We start from the raw sequence: 15,383 nt of genomic DNA on the forward strand, positions 1-15,383 counted from the left end.
ATTATGTTTAGGGATTGAGAATTGATACTGCATTTTAACCAAATTACTTAACCAAGAAGATATATAAAGCATATGTCATTCTTATTCATAAAATATTTTTAAAAGGCATTCTTTTTCATAGAATAATTTTTATTTTTCAAAAAAGATTGCATTTCAAAAAATTGCAGTCATTCACAAATTTTCATCATCAAATTTCTTCATTTTATAAATATTATTACTATTTTAAGTTTTAAATTTCCGGATATGATTTCTTTTTATGGTGTTTTTTTTTTAAATCCTAAATTATTGAGCAATGATAACTGTAGGGGTGTACTCTCATGTTCGTCCAGTGGCACGGGATGACTCATTTTCTCCAAGGGCGACTGAAATAAATAAAAAGTGCCTGTCAGTAGCCCGGCAGGACAACCAGACAGTTACTTACAAAAGTGTGTTTATTAATAAAACTATATTTTGATCTCTAAAGATTTTATTTTTTGCTCTTACTTAAAAGGAAACTTTCAAAAGCGTTTAAAGTAGTATTCTTAGTTTAATAATAAGTACACTATGCTGCGTTATATAATTTTACCAAACTTAATAAAAAGAAGCCAACACAGGATTTAATATTTCGAAGTGCGACTGTACAGTTTTTTAAAACATTGTTGTTGCATTTTGAAGCATGCTTCTTCTCAATTTAAGATATGAGTTTTAAAATTATATTTTCTTTCGTTTCCAAATGCTATTGTATTTTTTAAACCTTATAGTCGCATTTTGAATCATGTGAAAGGGCAGTTGAATCATTAATAACACTGAATCTTTTGTTTTTCATTAGTAAAATAATTTTTTTTTTTTACTTTATCAAACAAAATTAACAGAATAAAAAACATAAAGATGCACACAAAAAATCATTATTAGAAACGTTATGCAAATGGAAATTCTTTTTTTCTAAAAAAAAAAAGTCTTAGTATAATGAAAAATATTAAAAACATTTAAGACATAATATTTTAAACATTCAACTAAATTAAATTTAATTGAAGATCGAGAGAGAATAATATAATATTTTTCTCAATATAAAACGTTTTTTTGCAGTTTTGGCTTTCAACATGTTTTGCTTCATGTAATGAAACCTTTGTTGAGATTAACAAAAACAAACGATATGATACAGACATGGACTATGACAAAAATGACAACACATCTTTAATAAATTAATTTTAATTTTAATAAATATATAATAAATTAACTTTAATTTTAATAAATTAATTTACTTTTAAACAAACCTTTTCTTATTAGACGTATTTTAGTCAGATGTTTAAATTTTTTTTCTTCATTATTTTCACTGAGAAAAAATACAAAAAAACTTTTACACTGGACTACTGATTATCATTGCAGATGACTCAAATGAGAAATATAAACTGTTTCAGTCGCCCGCGGGGCGACTTGGAAAAAACCGAAGGATACACTGCTGAACTGTAAATGATTCTTACTATAAAGTTTTGAACATTTATAAGGATATCTTATTTTAGCTACCTTTTGATAGATATCTTATTTTAACTACTTCAAAATTATACATTATATTATGTTTAAATAGGTCTATTTTAACATAATATAGTCTATATTGTTGCAACATGTATAATTTATATATAACTAGCCAACAGAACTAGGGCCAATGCTCATTAAAGTTGGCAATTTTTTGCTGACCTCGTCTCTATCTTGTTATGGTGAAATCTTTGTGAAAATTTTTTGCCAACCTAATACTGTCCAAAAATAGTTTAAGGTTGGCCTTATTTTTTCTAATTTCAGGAGCTGCATAATATTCTTCTTGTCTAGGGCTAGTTAATGTCAAAATTAATTTTTATGCGATAAATATTTAGATGAAGCTGAAGACCCTGCGTTAACACCAGTATCATGGGTCAGCAAATGGGTTGATTATTCAGATAAATATGGTTTAGGTTATCAGTTATCTGATGGCAGTGTTGGAGTTTTGTTTAACGATGCAACAAGGCTTTTGATGCACGAGGATGAAAAGTTAGTGTTATTTAATCATTCACTTTTAAAAAGTTTTTTAAAATTGTTTTTATTCTTTTTAATTTTTAGTTAATTGAGCAACCAGGGCTTGATTTTTGAAGTGAAAAATTAGTTGTTAATATTGTTGGCATAGTTTTAATGTCACTTTTTTTACAGATATTTTGTTTTCACGTCATGTTATTTAATTTTACATCTTTACAGATTATATTTTGTTTTCACACTATGAATGTAATTTAAACTCATTTTTTCACAGATTATATTTAGCTGAATAAAGTTGAATATAGTTGTTGAAAAAAAAATTTTAGTACAAGATGGTTTTTATCAAAAAGTATACTTTTGTAATTTATATCATGTAACATTAGTAGTAGTTCATATCATTTAAGATTTTTAGTAGTTTATATCATGTAACATTATTAATACATTTTCATGTTTTTTAAATAAAGTTTTAAGGCTAAATATATCTGATGATAATTTTTTTTTTTAAAAACTTTTGTTATTTAAAGGAAGTTTTAATAAGTTACACTTATACATTTTTGTTTATATTATTTATATTATATGTATAGTTTTTTATTATATTTTACCTTTAGGAGTTTGCAATATATCGATAAATTAAATAAGGAAACATTCTTCACTATTGATAATGCTCCTCCCAATATGCAAAAGAAAAAAACACTTTTGGAATATTTCCATGATTATATGAATGAACATCTTTTAAAGGTAAATGTAATTTTATCAAAGTTTCGTTTTGACTAAATGGTGTTGTAATCATGTATCAATATAAATGGTGTTGTAATCATGTAGCAATATAAATGGTTTTGTAATCATGTAGCAATATATTTCAAAAGTAACACAATTGTTGAAATACAGAAATTGAATTTGTAATTAAGAATTTTTTTTCAAAAGGATGATTTTTACTTTGTACTTTTTATCTATTTTTAGACAGGTTCAGGGGTAGCTACTAAAGGTATGGAATCAGCGCGTTTGCCGTATTTACGATCTTGGTTTAGAACAAGAAGTGGAATTATTCTTCATCTTAATATAGGAATTTTACAGGTAATTTTAAAACTCTCAAGGTTAATTAAAATATGGTAGTGTTGCAGTTGCACTTGTATGTGTAAAAGGTTCTAAGATCTCGATTCCTGTTTCTTTACTGTTTTACAATGCTTTTAAATATTTAACATTTTATTTTAATTAAATTTTATTTTTTAACAAAAAAAGTTTTCACTGTGCTATTAATAATCATAGATATCAAGGGTTGAATTAAGCAATTGCGAAAATAATCCCAAATTATAATTGAAGTAGAAAAGCATCTAGAAAAAACAGAGTGGATATTCAAATAACATTATAAACTTTAGGAGCTTTAACAATGTTATAAAAATGTACTTATGAAAAGTTAAGCATTATGAAAAACTTTACTAATGGCCCGTAAAAACGCACATTAATTTTTATTGGTTGATTTTAAAATTGACGCGCGTTTTTACAGACTATTAGTAACATTTTTCATAATTCTAAACTTTTTATAAAGTTGTTTAAGTGTATCTGTTGTTTAAGTATATTTGTAAAAGCTCCTGAAGTTTTCAATAATATTTGAATACCCACTTTTTTTTCTTCTAGTTATTGACTAGAGTGTTATTACTTTTGTAGTCATAAGTTTATTGTTATATTTTTATAACTTTTTCGCTAACAAATTTAAGTTGATTCGCCCCTTGAAAACAAAGAACACAGTTTTGTATAAACTAAAATTTTGAAGACCAGATATTTTTCCAGATTTTGCGTTTCACGATCACTTGGATATATATTAAATTATCAGTTATTTACTTATTTTCTATAGAGGTAAGAAGTCATATTTGCCATACATAGGACAGACAATTTTTTGCTTGCAATTACAAATTTCAATGTTTTTTTTTTTAAGAAATTCATTTTTATTAATCAATTCAAAATTGTGGCCTTAATGATTCTTTCAATGTTTTTTTAAAGCTATAGCTTACTTTAATAGTATTTCTGTTAAAAATTTTGCGCAATTTATTAAATAAAGGGAAATGTTTGTCTATTAATTTTAAAAATGCTTTTCCAATATTTGTTGAAACGTTTTTGCTGTACAAATGGTTGAACCTAATTATATTTCTATTTCTATTTTGCTTTTTTGCAATTTTCGTTTTAAATTTTACCTTGAAATTTTTAAATCTGCTTTATTTAAGAGCATCTTGATACAAATTTGTATATAAGTTATAAAAATATATATAAATTATAAAAATTTTGTACATAAAGATCAGTCCCATGAATGAGAGATGAAATTTTAGACCTACCCTTATAAACGATGCTGTTGAAAATTTTCCGAAAAGTCTCTAGAGCCTAACTTCTGAGATAAGTGGATTTGTTGAACTGAGAATAATAGAGCTTAGCATCAGATAGCACCTTTTTACATGGATTTCTTGAAATAATAAATAGCTGTTTGTTCTCTAGAAATTTTTTTTTTGAAAAAGATGAAAAAATGATTGCGGTTAGATATAACAGCTGCGCAAGAAGGTGAAAACCATGAAGTAAAATGAGGCTTGACTTGGAATCGATGAGAAGGAATAAAAATATCCATTTCTGCCTCAATTCACGAGGTTACGTAGGAGGCGCATTTATCAGCTAAGAGAGAAAAGACATTAACCTAAGGACCGTCACAAAGAAAATCATGAAAAGGATCCCAGTCAGCTTTTAAGTAATAGTAAGTAGTGCGATGATAGGGTGAGTCTGAAAAGGAATCAGAGATCAATGATTTAAAGAAATCTTTGCATGGTCAGAACCACCTAAAGTAGAAAAAGGAGAGACTAAACAAAAGCTTGGATCAGAGACCAGACATAAACCAAGGAGTGAAGTTAAATGATTAGAGTTGTCAGGAGAACAAGTCACAAAGTTAAATATCTGAATAAGGAATTGAGAAGTGCAGAAGTGATAGGTTTTAGTGCCAGCAAGGTCAGTGGCGTTAGAGTCAAGCCATTCAGTGTGATGAGCATTAAAGTCACCAATAACAACAATATTAACAGAGGGGTAGAGAGAGGGCATGGTCCATTCGATCAGAAATTACATCTAAAAGAGTGCAGTCTTGGAAAGAAGGAAGGCGATAAAGAACAAAGAATGAAGAGGAGCTAAGCGGAAGCACATAAAAGAAGCACATAAAATTTATGACAAATAGGTGAATTGATGCGTATGTATACCCCGAGCTAAGCATGTGGCTATTGGAGTCTTTTCGAATAAAAGGATAGTACCCATCAACTGAGATCTGAAGAAGGAATGGCGGAGTTTAAATTAGTCTCACTAAGAGTAAGCAAATCTGGTGGATTTAGCAAGAAATAAGATTCAACTGATGAAAGGTTGCTTTACAGACCACAAATATTTGTAAAAGATATAACCTAACAGTTAGGTGATAGGGATGGTTTTTTATGTTTAATAATTTGGGTTACTTTTGACATGATTTAAGTTTGAACAGAACTTGACTCATTCATAGATAGAGCACAGCCTTCTAAGCAATAAGCTATGCAATTGTCTCAGTCCTGTTAATTAACCTTAAGTCGCAACGCAGAGTTCGGAAAACCTTATTAACAGCCGGCCTCAGAACCATTAAACTAAGTTTTTTTTTAGTCTTAGAGCTGTACCCTCTTTAGGAGATAACAGGAAGAGTTGCATAACCACTATCAAGGAGGCACAAAAAATGAGTAGTGTCAAGTAGATCTAGTATTTGTCATCCTAGGCAGGAAACAATTTAACACAGGTTTCTATGCCAGCCTAATAGATGGAGAAGGGTTTCGAGGCTGATTAGCAAAATTAATTTGCTAAACCCTAAAATCTTTGCCTAGGAGGCCTCCTACAAGGGGAGGCAGGTAGTACTGGGTTATATGATACTAGTAGCAGGGTGATCATGATGATCCTGAACCTGGTCTGACCTGAAATATTTAAAAGGAGTGACTTCCCACAAACAGTACCTTAAAATATTAGGCACAATATTTAGGAAATGCATTAGGAAAAATATTACATTAACAAATACTAGAGAATAAGGTGAGCTTGGGTTTATAGTTGGATTAGGTTTATAGTTGAAAATAGTATAATAAAATAGTATTAATAAATATTATTATCATTGTTAGTGCTATTATTATTTTAGTTAAAGTTAAACTTATTATTGCAAGTGTTATTGTTGTTTGCTCCCTTATTTTCTTTAATTCATTCATTTCATTTTATAAAATGCACGCAAATAATGTTTATCAACTGCAAAATTTGTTTTAGAAAATTAATTCAAACCACCACTATCTTTAATGTAATTACTGCTTAAACTTGGTTAATAAGAGATGTTCTCTCCTAAATGATATTTATTTTAGGATAATGAAAAACTCTAAACAATTTAGTTCTGTATTTTATTTATAAATTATATATTTTTCATTTAGCTTAGTATCTGAAAAAGAACTACTTCTAAAAACATGATAAGATGATAGACCTTAATGAACTCCCAAATGACCTTACACTTTTTCCTAACACCGTAATGTCTTATTTTTATAATGAACTCAACAACTTTATTTTACATCAGATAAATAACAACTTTATTTTACATCAGATAAATAACAGCAGTGATAATGACTAGTTGCAAACAAGTTATATCAGCATTATCAACATTTCAATATTCACAACATTGACTAAAATTCAAAAAAATTTTAGCAACTCTATGATACACAACCCCAATAAAGTCTCAAAATCTTTTAATTTACTCTTTGTTTACTATTTTGTCTTTAATAAATATCTCAAAAGTTTTCAATATTTATAAAAACTACAGACAAAAACAAAATATGATCCATTATTCTTTCTCTTAATGATAACAAGTCTTCCAGACCTAACAGTATTCTAATCTCTATTTTTAAACTTTTTGCAAAATGATGTTTCTTCTATAGTTTCTGAACCATTTAATTTTTCATTCATTACTGGTAAATTCCCTTATATTTTAAAACTGCTTCTGCTATACCAATCTGTAAAAAAGACTCAAAACTTGACTGCAATAATTACAGATCAATTCCATTATTATCAAATGTCAGCAAACTTTTAGAAAATTTTATGTATTCTTGTATTTACCTTCTTTTTTAACATATCTGCCTGTTTTTATGATGGGTTTGGATCCACACGTAATATTACTAAATACGATGTTTCACAGGGTTCCATTTTGGGCTTATTGATTTTAATGTATGTATGTGTTTATATATATACAACCCTCGGAATGAGGGTTGGCATTCGGCCATGCGGACCTGGATCTGCGGACCTGAAAGTATTTAAGATTGGCAAAAAATTGCCAACCTCGTTTCTATGTTTTATGGTTAGACCTTTGTATCAAATAATTTTTGCCAACCTGATGCCGACCTCAAAAGGTTGGCAAATTATTGCCGACCTTATTTTTCCTAGTTCCGAGGGTTGTATATATATTTATAAATTTGAGATGTGCCAAAACCAGTTTATGCCTAGTCCCCGATTCTGGGTACCTAGAAGAAAATACTAGGTCCGAGTCCAGGTACCTGGCACCGGGTCCATTTAAAAAAGTTAGAATAATGAATTGTTTTCACATAATAATGCTGATTAGTTTGCGCTAATTAAGTTTTCCAAAATATATCAAGTTTCTTTTTAATAAACAACTATACTTACATTAGAGGTCACAAATTTAAATTATGCAAACTAAAGTGTAAACTCAGTGTCCGTAAATATTCTTTCTCCCTCAGGGTTGTTAGTATTTACAAGATGCAACAAATTGATGAACATGCGAATGTTTGTTAAAAAAAATACTAAAGAACGAACGTCACAGTTCTTTACTTTTACTTAAGCATATGTTGGCATTCGCTTTTTATTTTTTTAAATGAACGCATTATGCTATGTATAATTTTTTATTTATTATAAAAAACATATATTTGTATTAAAAAAATTACTTTAAATTTTAAAATGCATTTTCAATTACTTTAAAAGAAAACAATTACTTTCATTAATTGTGTTACTTTAAAATAAGCATGCTTTTAAAAAAACTAATTATGTTTTAGCATGGTTTTTACATGTTTACAAAAGCGCACAAAATTTTACTTAAAATGATTGTATTTGCTATTACTTTGAAAGAAACCATGCTTAAACATGTTTTCTTCAAAAACATGTTTTCTTCAAAAACATGTTTTCTTCAAAAACATGTTTTCTTCAAAAACATGTTTTCTTCAAAAACATGTTTTCTTCAAAAACATGTTTTCTTCAAAAACATGTTTTCTTCAAAAACATGTTTTCTTCAAAAACATGTTTTCTTCAAAAACATGTTTTCTTCAAAAACATGTTTTCTTCAAAAACATGTTTTCTTCAAAAACATGCTCTTTTTTTTTAAACTTTTCTTATTTTCCTTAAAGTGAAGATTACTTCACTTTAAGGAAAGAAAACAAACATTAGTTTGTTTGCATACTGAAAACACTTTTAAAAGTTTTGGAAAGAATTCTTAAGTTTTTTTAAAATATATATAGTCGCTGCAAAACAAGATCTGTGCTGTTCTGAGAATTATAAGTTTTTAATTCATCACTGCGTTTGATAATTAAGAATTAAACCAGATTGTTTTTAAAATACTTATAGTGTTATCATTTTTCATAATATAACAAATAAAAAATTAAAAATTTAAGTTTATGAGAAGCATCAATGCAAATGGACTTAAGCCTTAAAACTATATAATGGGCTTAAGATAATCTTAAAACTATATAAAATATGACAAAATTCTACAAATTAAATTGCTGCTGCAAAACAAGACCATCTTATGTCCGCTTTGGCTGTTCTGAGAAAAAGATATTTAAAGTTTTCAATTTAATCACTGCTTTTGATTTTTTTGATTAAATCTACTTGTTTTCAGTTATTTATTATATGTGTTAAGTATTTTAAACCAAAAAAGTTTTTTTTTTGCCAAAAAATGGACTTAAGATAGTTTTGTTTTGCAAAAGTTGAATCAATTTTAGTTCCATACTTTGTGAGATGGCTTTTGTGCACCTTAGGAGTAATTTAAACCAAAATAAAGTCAATTTTGCCAAAAGTTGACTTAAGATAGTTTTGATTTGCAGCAACAATATAATTTAATATAACATAAAGATTTATTTTGTTTATTATAGTTTAATTTATTATTATTGTAATAAAATGATATTTTCATTATTAAATACTTAATATTATATATTAAATATTTAATATTATTGAATTTATATAATAATATCATATTGCATACTTAATAATAACTTATTAAATACTTGATATGATATTATTATTTTTAAAGGCTTAAAAAAAGAAATGTCAATACAACTTTTATTTATCTTAGTTCCCTTTTATTTAATTTCCTCAATTTATACGTGTTTTTTATAAGTAAATAAATTTATTGAACTAAATTAAGAAAAATTCACTATATAATGAATAGCAGTTTACAATCATTAAGTTATTGCCTATTAAGACTGTTTTCTACAAGACAAAATATTCCCAGCAAGCAAATTTTTTCGTTGTTAAGCATGTGCGTATAAAACATTTCTACTAATTTTGCTAATCAATTAATTTGCTGCAGCAAAAAATATCCTTTTTTTGTGGATTTTTTGAGTAAAAAACAATCGTATTTAAGTAGTATATTACATGAAGTCAACAGCAAAAAAAAGCGAAAGCACATTGTTATTTTTGAATAACAACAACAACAATGAACAACAGCAGCAATGAACAAAATGCTCAACTTGGTATTGTTATTGATTTACTTAGAATTCACCGTAAAAATTGGCAAACATTAGTAAATTCATCAAAAAAAGATGAATTTACTAATGGTGTCAGTTCCAAAAATTTCACTTGACAAGAAGTCCTTTCAGAGTTAAACCATCTGTTACTTCATGTAGTAACAGTTTTTCTACAGAAGTGTTCCTATGAGAAGTTAGTATTTGTTTTCTTAAACATTCTGAAAAAATATAATATCAAATACTATTTATATATATATTTTTTTTTAAAAGCATACGGCATAAACTTATAGCTGCCATTATTAATAACAAAAGTAGTTAAACGAAAAATAGTTAAACGAAAAATAGTATGGGGAAATCAGAACAAACTTTTGTCATGACAAAAAAGTTCTCTTCGCTCAATTTTTTTGTCTTGTGGAAAACAGCCTTTAATTATCATTGATTTGCGCACACTTTGTAAACACGTGAAAAACAGTATTGAAAAAATAAAAAATTGATTAAATTCAATACGCATCTTTGATATATCTAATAACTTGTCAACTAGAATTGAAAAACTCTTTTTAGAATAACTAAAAGTTATTTAAAAACAAAACTCCCTTATTTGACACATACCTCTTAAATTAGACGTTTGTCAATAAATAAAGGTACCAACGTCAATGTTTATTTAAAAAAAAGCGATTTGTCGCACCCTGATTTCGAATAACTTGCTCTCTGACATTAATGCCTAAAAAATTTATCATCTTTAAAATTAAAGTTAGCTCTATCAATTTTAATAAATTCTCTTGTGTAAAAAGTCTCTCACACAATAAAAAGCTGTTCAAATATCCGTATAAGTCAGTTTCCTTTTTGCAATATATTCTGATTATTTTGCAAAAATACATTTTAAAAAGTATTTTAAGTGAGACAAATCTTTTATTGAGTAAATAGGGATTTATGGTTATTAATTCCACAACACTCTTAGACTTAGTACATGCGTATACAAATAAGAGTATACAGCAGTTTATTTGAGTTGAATGAAAAATTTAACTAGCACCCGGTGTTGGGTACTGCAACAAAATGGCCAATTCCCGGTACCTGGAAAAACAGCTGAATTACCGAATCCAAACCATATCCTTCACACCTTCACATCACCACAATATATACATATGTATGTATATATATATATATATATATATATATATATATATATATATATATATATATATATATATATATATATATATATATATATATACATATATGTATATATATATATGTATATATATGTATATATATGTATATATATGTATATATATAGATGTTAAGAACACTATACCAATTTAAAAAATATATAAAAGTTGATCAGAGGTGACCGCCTAAGGAAAATAAACTTGTTTTTTTGATACTATATATTTAACTCACATTACCGAGCAACTGTTGTTGATTTTTTTAATTATATAATTGTCGTGGATTTTTTTAATCTATTATTAAGAGTTAGAGTTATGTAACAAAAAAATTGCAAAAAGTGTTGAACTCATTCATTAAAAATAATTAACAAAGGAAGTTTTAAAAACTGGTGGCACTCTTCCTGAGTGATTTTTCATAATATTTATGAAAGTTTTCAAATCGAAAACAGTTTTTCCGCAAGAGCAAGAGCAACTTTAAAAAATTACTTTACAATTAAAAAATTTTTTAAAAATTACAACTTTATTTTACTTATTAAGTCATTTTAACCACTTAACGAATTTGCTCGACATATGTCGAGCAAACTTTTTTAGCCAAAAAAAATTTGCTCGAGATATGTCGAGCATTACCAAAAATTGGTATACTTTGAGAGCTAGCTCGCTATATGTCGAGCAAAGCTTCTGATTGGTTATTATGATATCTGATGCGCTTCCTGTACGATAAACTCTTCTTTTTATGACTGCCACGCGCCAGTGTTTACACATGGACGGTTGGAAGTGCATTGCATTGTTTCGTGACTTTTTTTTAAGTGATTGATAATTTTGCATGAATTATCTGTTGCGTAACCTGCATTGTTGAATTATTTGTGCCCATTTTTTGTGTTACTTATAAATATGATGGATTCCGACAGTGACGAAGGTTTATTGGGCGATACCGACTCAGTTCATGTTAGTTCGTCTGACGATGAGAGGAGTGATTCCAGTGACAGTGAAGGTTTCTCAGATGATGATTCTGAAGAAGATGAGCCTACGCTTGCAGACGTGCGTGCATGGCAAATTGAACCTCAACCAACGATACCTCATCCTAGGTTTCCATTTGTTTTCGGCAACCAAAATATTCCTGCTGATGGAAATGCATTAGACTTTTTGAATTTATATTTTGACGATGAACTAATCAATATTATTGTCACTGAAACAAATCGGTATGCATTGCAGAAAGGCGATAGAGATTTTCCTAATACCAATGCAAGGGAGATTCGTGTATTTCTCGCACTCGTAATGTTGCAAGGCTTGGTAGTAAAGTCTAGTCATTGGCTTTACTGGTCAAAAAAACCTCTCTTAGACACTCCATTTTTTAGAGAGTGCATGCCTCTCAAAAGGTTCAAGGCACTAAAAAAATATTTGCACTTTGCAAATAGTGAAGACTACAATCCTGAAACTCACCCCCAACCAAAATTGAACAAAATTTACCCTATTTACCAGCTTCTCAGCAATAAATTCAAAACATTGTATAAGCTGGATCGTGACGTGACCATCGACGAAAGTCTAATGCTTTATAAAGGTAGACTCGGTTGGGTGCAATACATCCCTCTGAAACGTGCAAGATTTGGAATTAAATTTTATATGTTATGCGAGTCTTCAACTGGATACGTTTGGTCTACTATTATTTATACGGGCAAAGGAACACAAATGGATGAAAAGTATAAAGATCTTCCTGCAGTTTCATCAAAAATTGTGATGTCTATAATGGACCCGCTACTCAACAAAGGTCATTGTTTGACAACTGACAATTTTTATACTTCGCCTGCACTTGCTGAATTATTGATAAATAATAGAACTGACACATATGGAACCGTCAAGCAAAATAGAAAAGATATGCCCCCTCAAATAAATTCAAAGAAGTTGAAGAAAGGAGAGACTATTGCATTTCGCCGTGGAAAAGTTCTGACCATGAAGTGGAAGGATAAGAGGGACGTCACTTTACTTTCCACTGTTCATTCTTCGGAAATGGTTCAATGTCAACGAGGGCGCGTAGCTACCAGTATTCCCAGAATTGTAAAGGATTACAATGATACGATGGGAGGGGTCGATCGAGTAGATCAGTCATTATCTAGCTACCCCATCATGAGGAAAAGGGGAAAAAAATATTACCAAAAAATTTTTTTTCATCTTCTTGAATTTGCAGTATGGAATTCTTATATATTATATAAGCAAGCTGGACATACTAAAAAACCGTTGGACTTTCGAATGGATCTTATTGATCTTCTTGTATCCACGTATAAAGACAATTCAGTGAAGAGCAAAGGTCGTCCTAGCACAACTCCCTCTCCCCTTCGCCTCTCTGGTCGTCATTTTCTGGATTATGTTCCCCCAACAGAAAAGAAAGATAAACCGATGAGATACTGTGCTGTTTGTTCACAAAAGAGAAATGCGCTAGGAAAAAAAGTTCGAAGAGAATCAAGATACCAGTGCTCAGAGTGCGATGTTGGTTTGTGCGTCGTTCCATGTTTTCGTGAGTATCACACAAAAGTTGACCTTACGTAAGTCTGCAAAAACTTATTTTCTGAACTAAAGCCTTATATTATATATATAAAGCGTAATTATATATTGAAAGTCTTATATTATTTTTATTGTGTTACTAAGGAAAGAAAAGGAATAAGTTTCAGTTTCATGTCGTATTGGGTTTTATAAAATTGTTTTGAAAATTTTATAAGTGCCTGCAATTTCATTATAATCTCAAGTAGTTTTCTATTATTTCAATGTTCATAAATTTATAGAATGCCTTATTTTATTCTTATTATTTATAAATACGTGAAAGTTTCTTGTAATAAAACTACTTTTACAGTTAAAAATTTGAAATTTTTGTATGCGTGATTTTGCCTAGTCTCTACAATTTTACAGTGCCATAAATGTACATTTACGAAAGTTTATGTAATGTTATATAATTAGAGTTTTTAATAAAATCATAAATTTATAAATTTATTGAAATCAACTTTATATTTTATTGTTTAGAAATAGAGGAAATTAAGTTTGCAACTAGGTTCACTTCAATTTTTCAAGAATTTTGCAAGAATTTTATGCAATATTGCAATGCTCGACATATGTCGAGCAAGTTTTCAAAGGTCAATTAGGAAGGTCATAAATTATTAAAATATATTAAAATTTATTAATTATTATTATTTTCCTTTTTTGCATGGTTAAAACAGTAAAATCAATTAAAAAAAAAAATAGATTTGTTTTTGACACACTTTTGAAAATTAATAGGTTCGTTAAGTGGTTAATAATAAAATCTTTGGTTTATGGAACTTTTTACCTACACTTATGTTAATACGTATTGCCTTATTCTTATGTTAATACGTATTGCCTTATTTTTATTAGTTTGAATTTTTGAAAATGCAAAGTATTTACATTTAAAATCTCTCTTAAATATTTTTGACCTAAAAACTGCTATCTTAGTTTAGGAGGGAGAGGGGATTCAGGATATGATCGTTTGTGACAGGAGGGATGGGGTTGAGAATTGACAAATATAGGGTAATGTACTTTATTGATGACCTTCCTTAATTGCATTTATAACGATTTGTTTTAATAAAATAAAAATGAAAAAGTTTTTAACTAATTTTTTTATATTAGGAGAATAGCAAACTATTCTTTTCTTTTTTTTCTTAATGTCTAAATAAAAATATTGATGTAATTCTTATTTTTATTTGTTTGTTATATTTATATTTCAACCAAAATAAAAATACATAAACAAATTAAAAAATGATATAAATAACTTTAATTAACATTAAAAAAAGATTTTTATTTTAAATTCTCTTAATATTAAAAGTTTCACTTTGAACCTTGTTAAACCTATGCGACGAAATAAAAATTACATAATGATGTAATTCATTTTGTAAACAAAAACTTAACAAAAAAACGCTAGAACTATTAAATGCATGTAGTTTTAACTTACGTTACACAAATTTGAAATAAAAATGTGCTTTAGCTAATTTTATATATATATATATGTGTGTGTGTGTGTGTGTGTGTGTGTGTGTGTGTGTGTGTGTGTGTGTGTGTGTGTGTGTGTGTGTGTGTGTGTGTGTGTGTGTGTGTGTGTATATATGTATATTTATATACACACTACCGGCAATTTATTTGAGACCTGTGATGAGAAAACAGTAATTCTATTAAAAATCAATTAAATCTATCAGTTATATTTTTGTTTATGTTTTTTTTGATCTCAGTGAATAAAGAAACTACAAATTAGTTCATGAAATATACTTTATTTAGTTTTCTTCACAAATATTTCTAAACAAATAGAAAACTTAACAAACATTAAAAAGTTAAATTATAAGGTCTTTATTATTTTGCACAAGTTTCAAACTTAGCGTTCATCAAAATAATCCCCACGTTTCTTCATTACTGCTTCAATATTCTTGGCATACGAAAGATTAATTTATTTAAAGTTTCCATGGTTACAGCTTTCCAAGCCTTTTGCAGTAACTCTCAT

The 15,383-nt window shown here is 28.2% G+C and overlaps 1 protein-coding gene across 1 annotated transcript in view; it reads left to right on the top strand.

Moving 5' to 3' along the window:
- The window catches only part of LOC136071951 (serine/threonine-protein kinase PLK1-like), a 49,818-nt gene that overhangs the window by 23,100 nt on the left and 11,335 nt on the right, over positions 1–15,383 (top strand). The window contains exons 9-11 of the mRNA XM_065797893.1: positions 1,848–2,001; positions 2,589–2,718; positions 2,941–3,054. Coding sequence (XP_065653965.1) covers positions 1,848–2,001; positions 2,589–2,718; positions 2,941–3,054 — 398 coding nt within the window. The remainder of the gene's footprint in view (positions 1–1,847; positions 2,002–2,588; positions 2,719–2,940; positions 3,055–15,383) is intronic.

The sequence above is a fragment of the Hydra vulgaris genome, chromosome 05 (genome assembly GCF_038396675.1).
Source record: "Hydra vulgaris chromosome 05, alternate assembly HydraT2T_AEP".
Lineage (NCBI taxonomy): Eukaryota > Metazoa > Cnidaria > Hydrozoa > Anthoathecata > Hydridae > Hydra > Hydra vulgaris.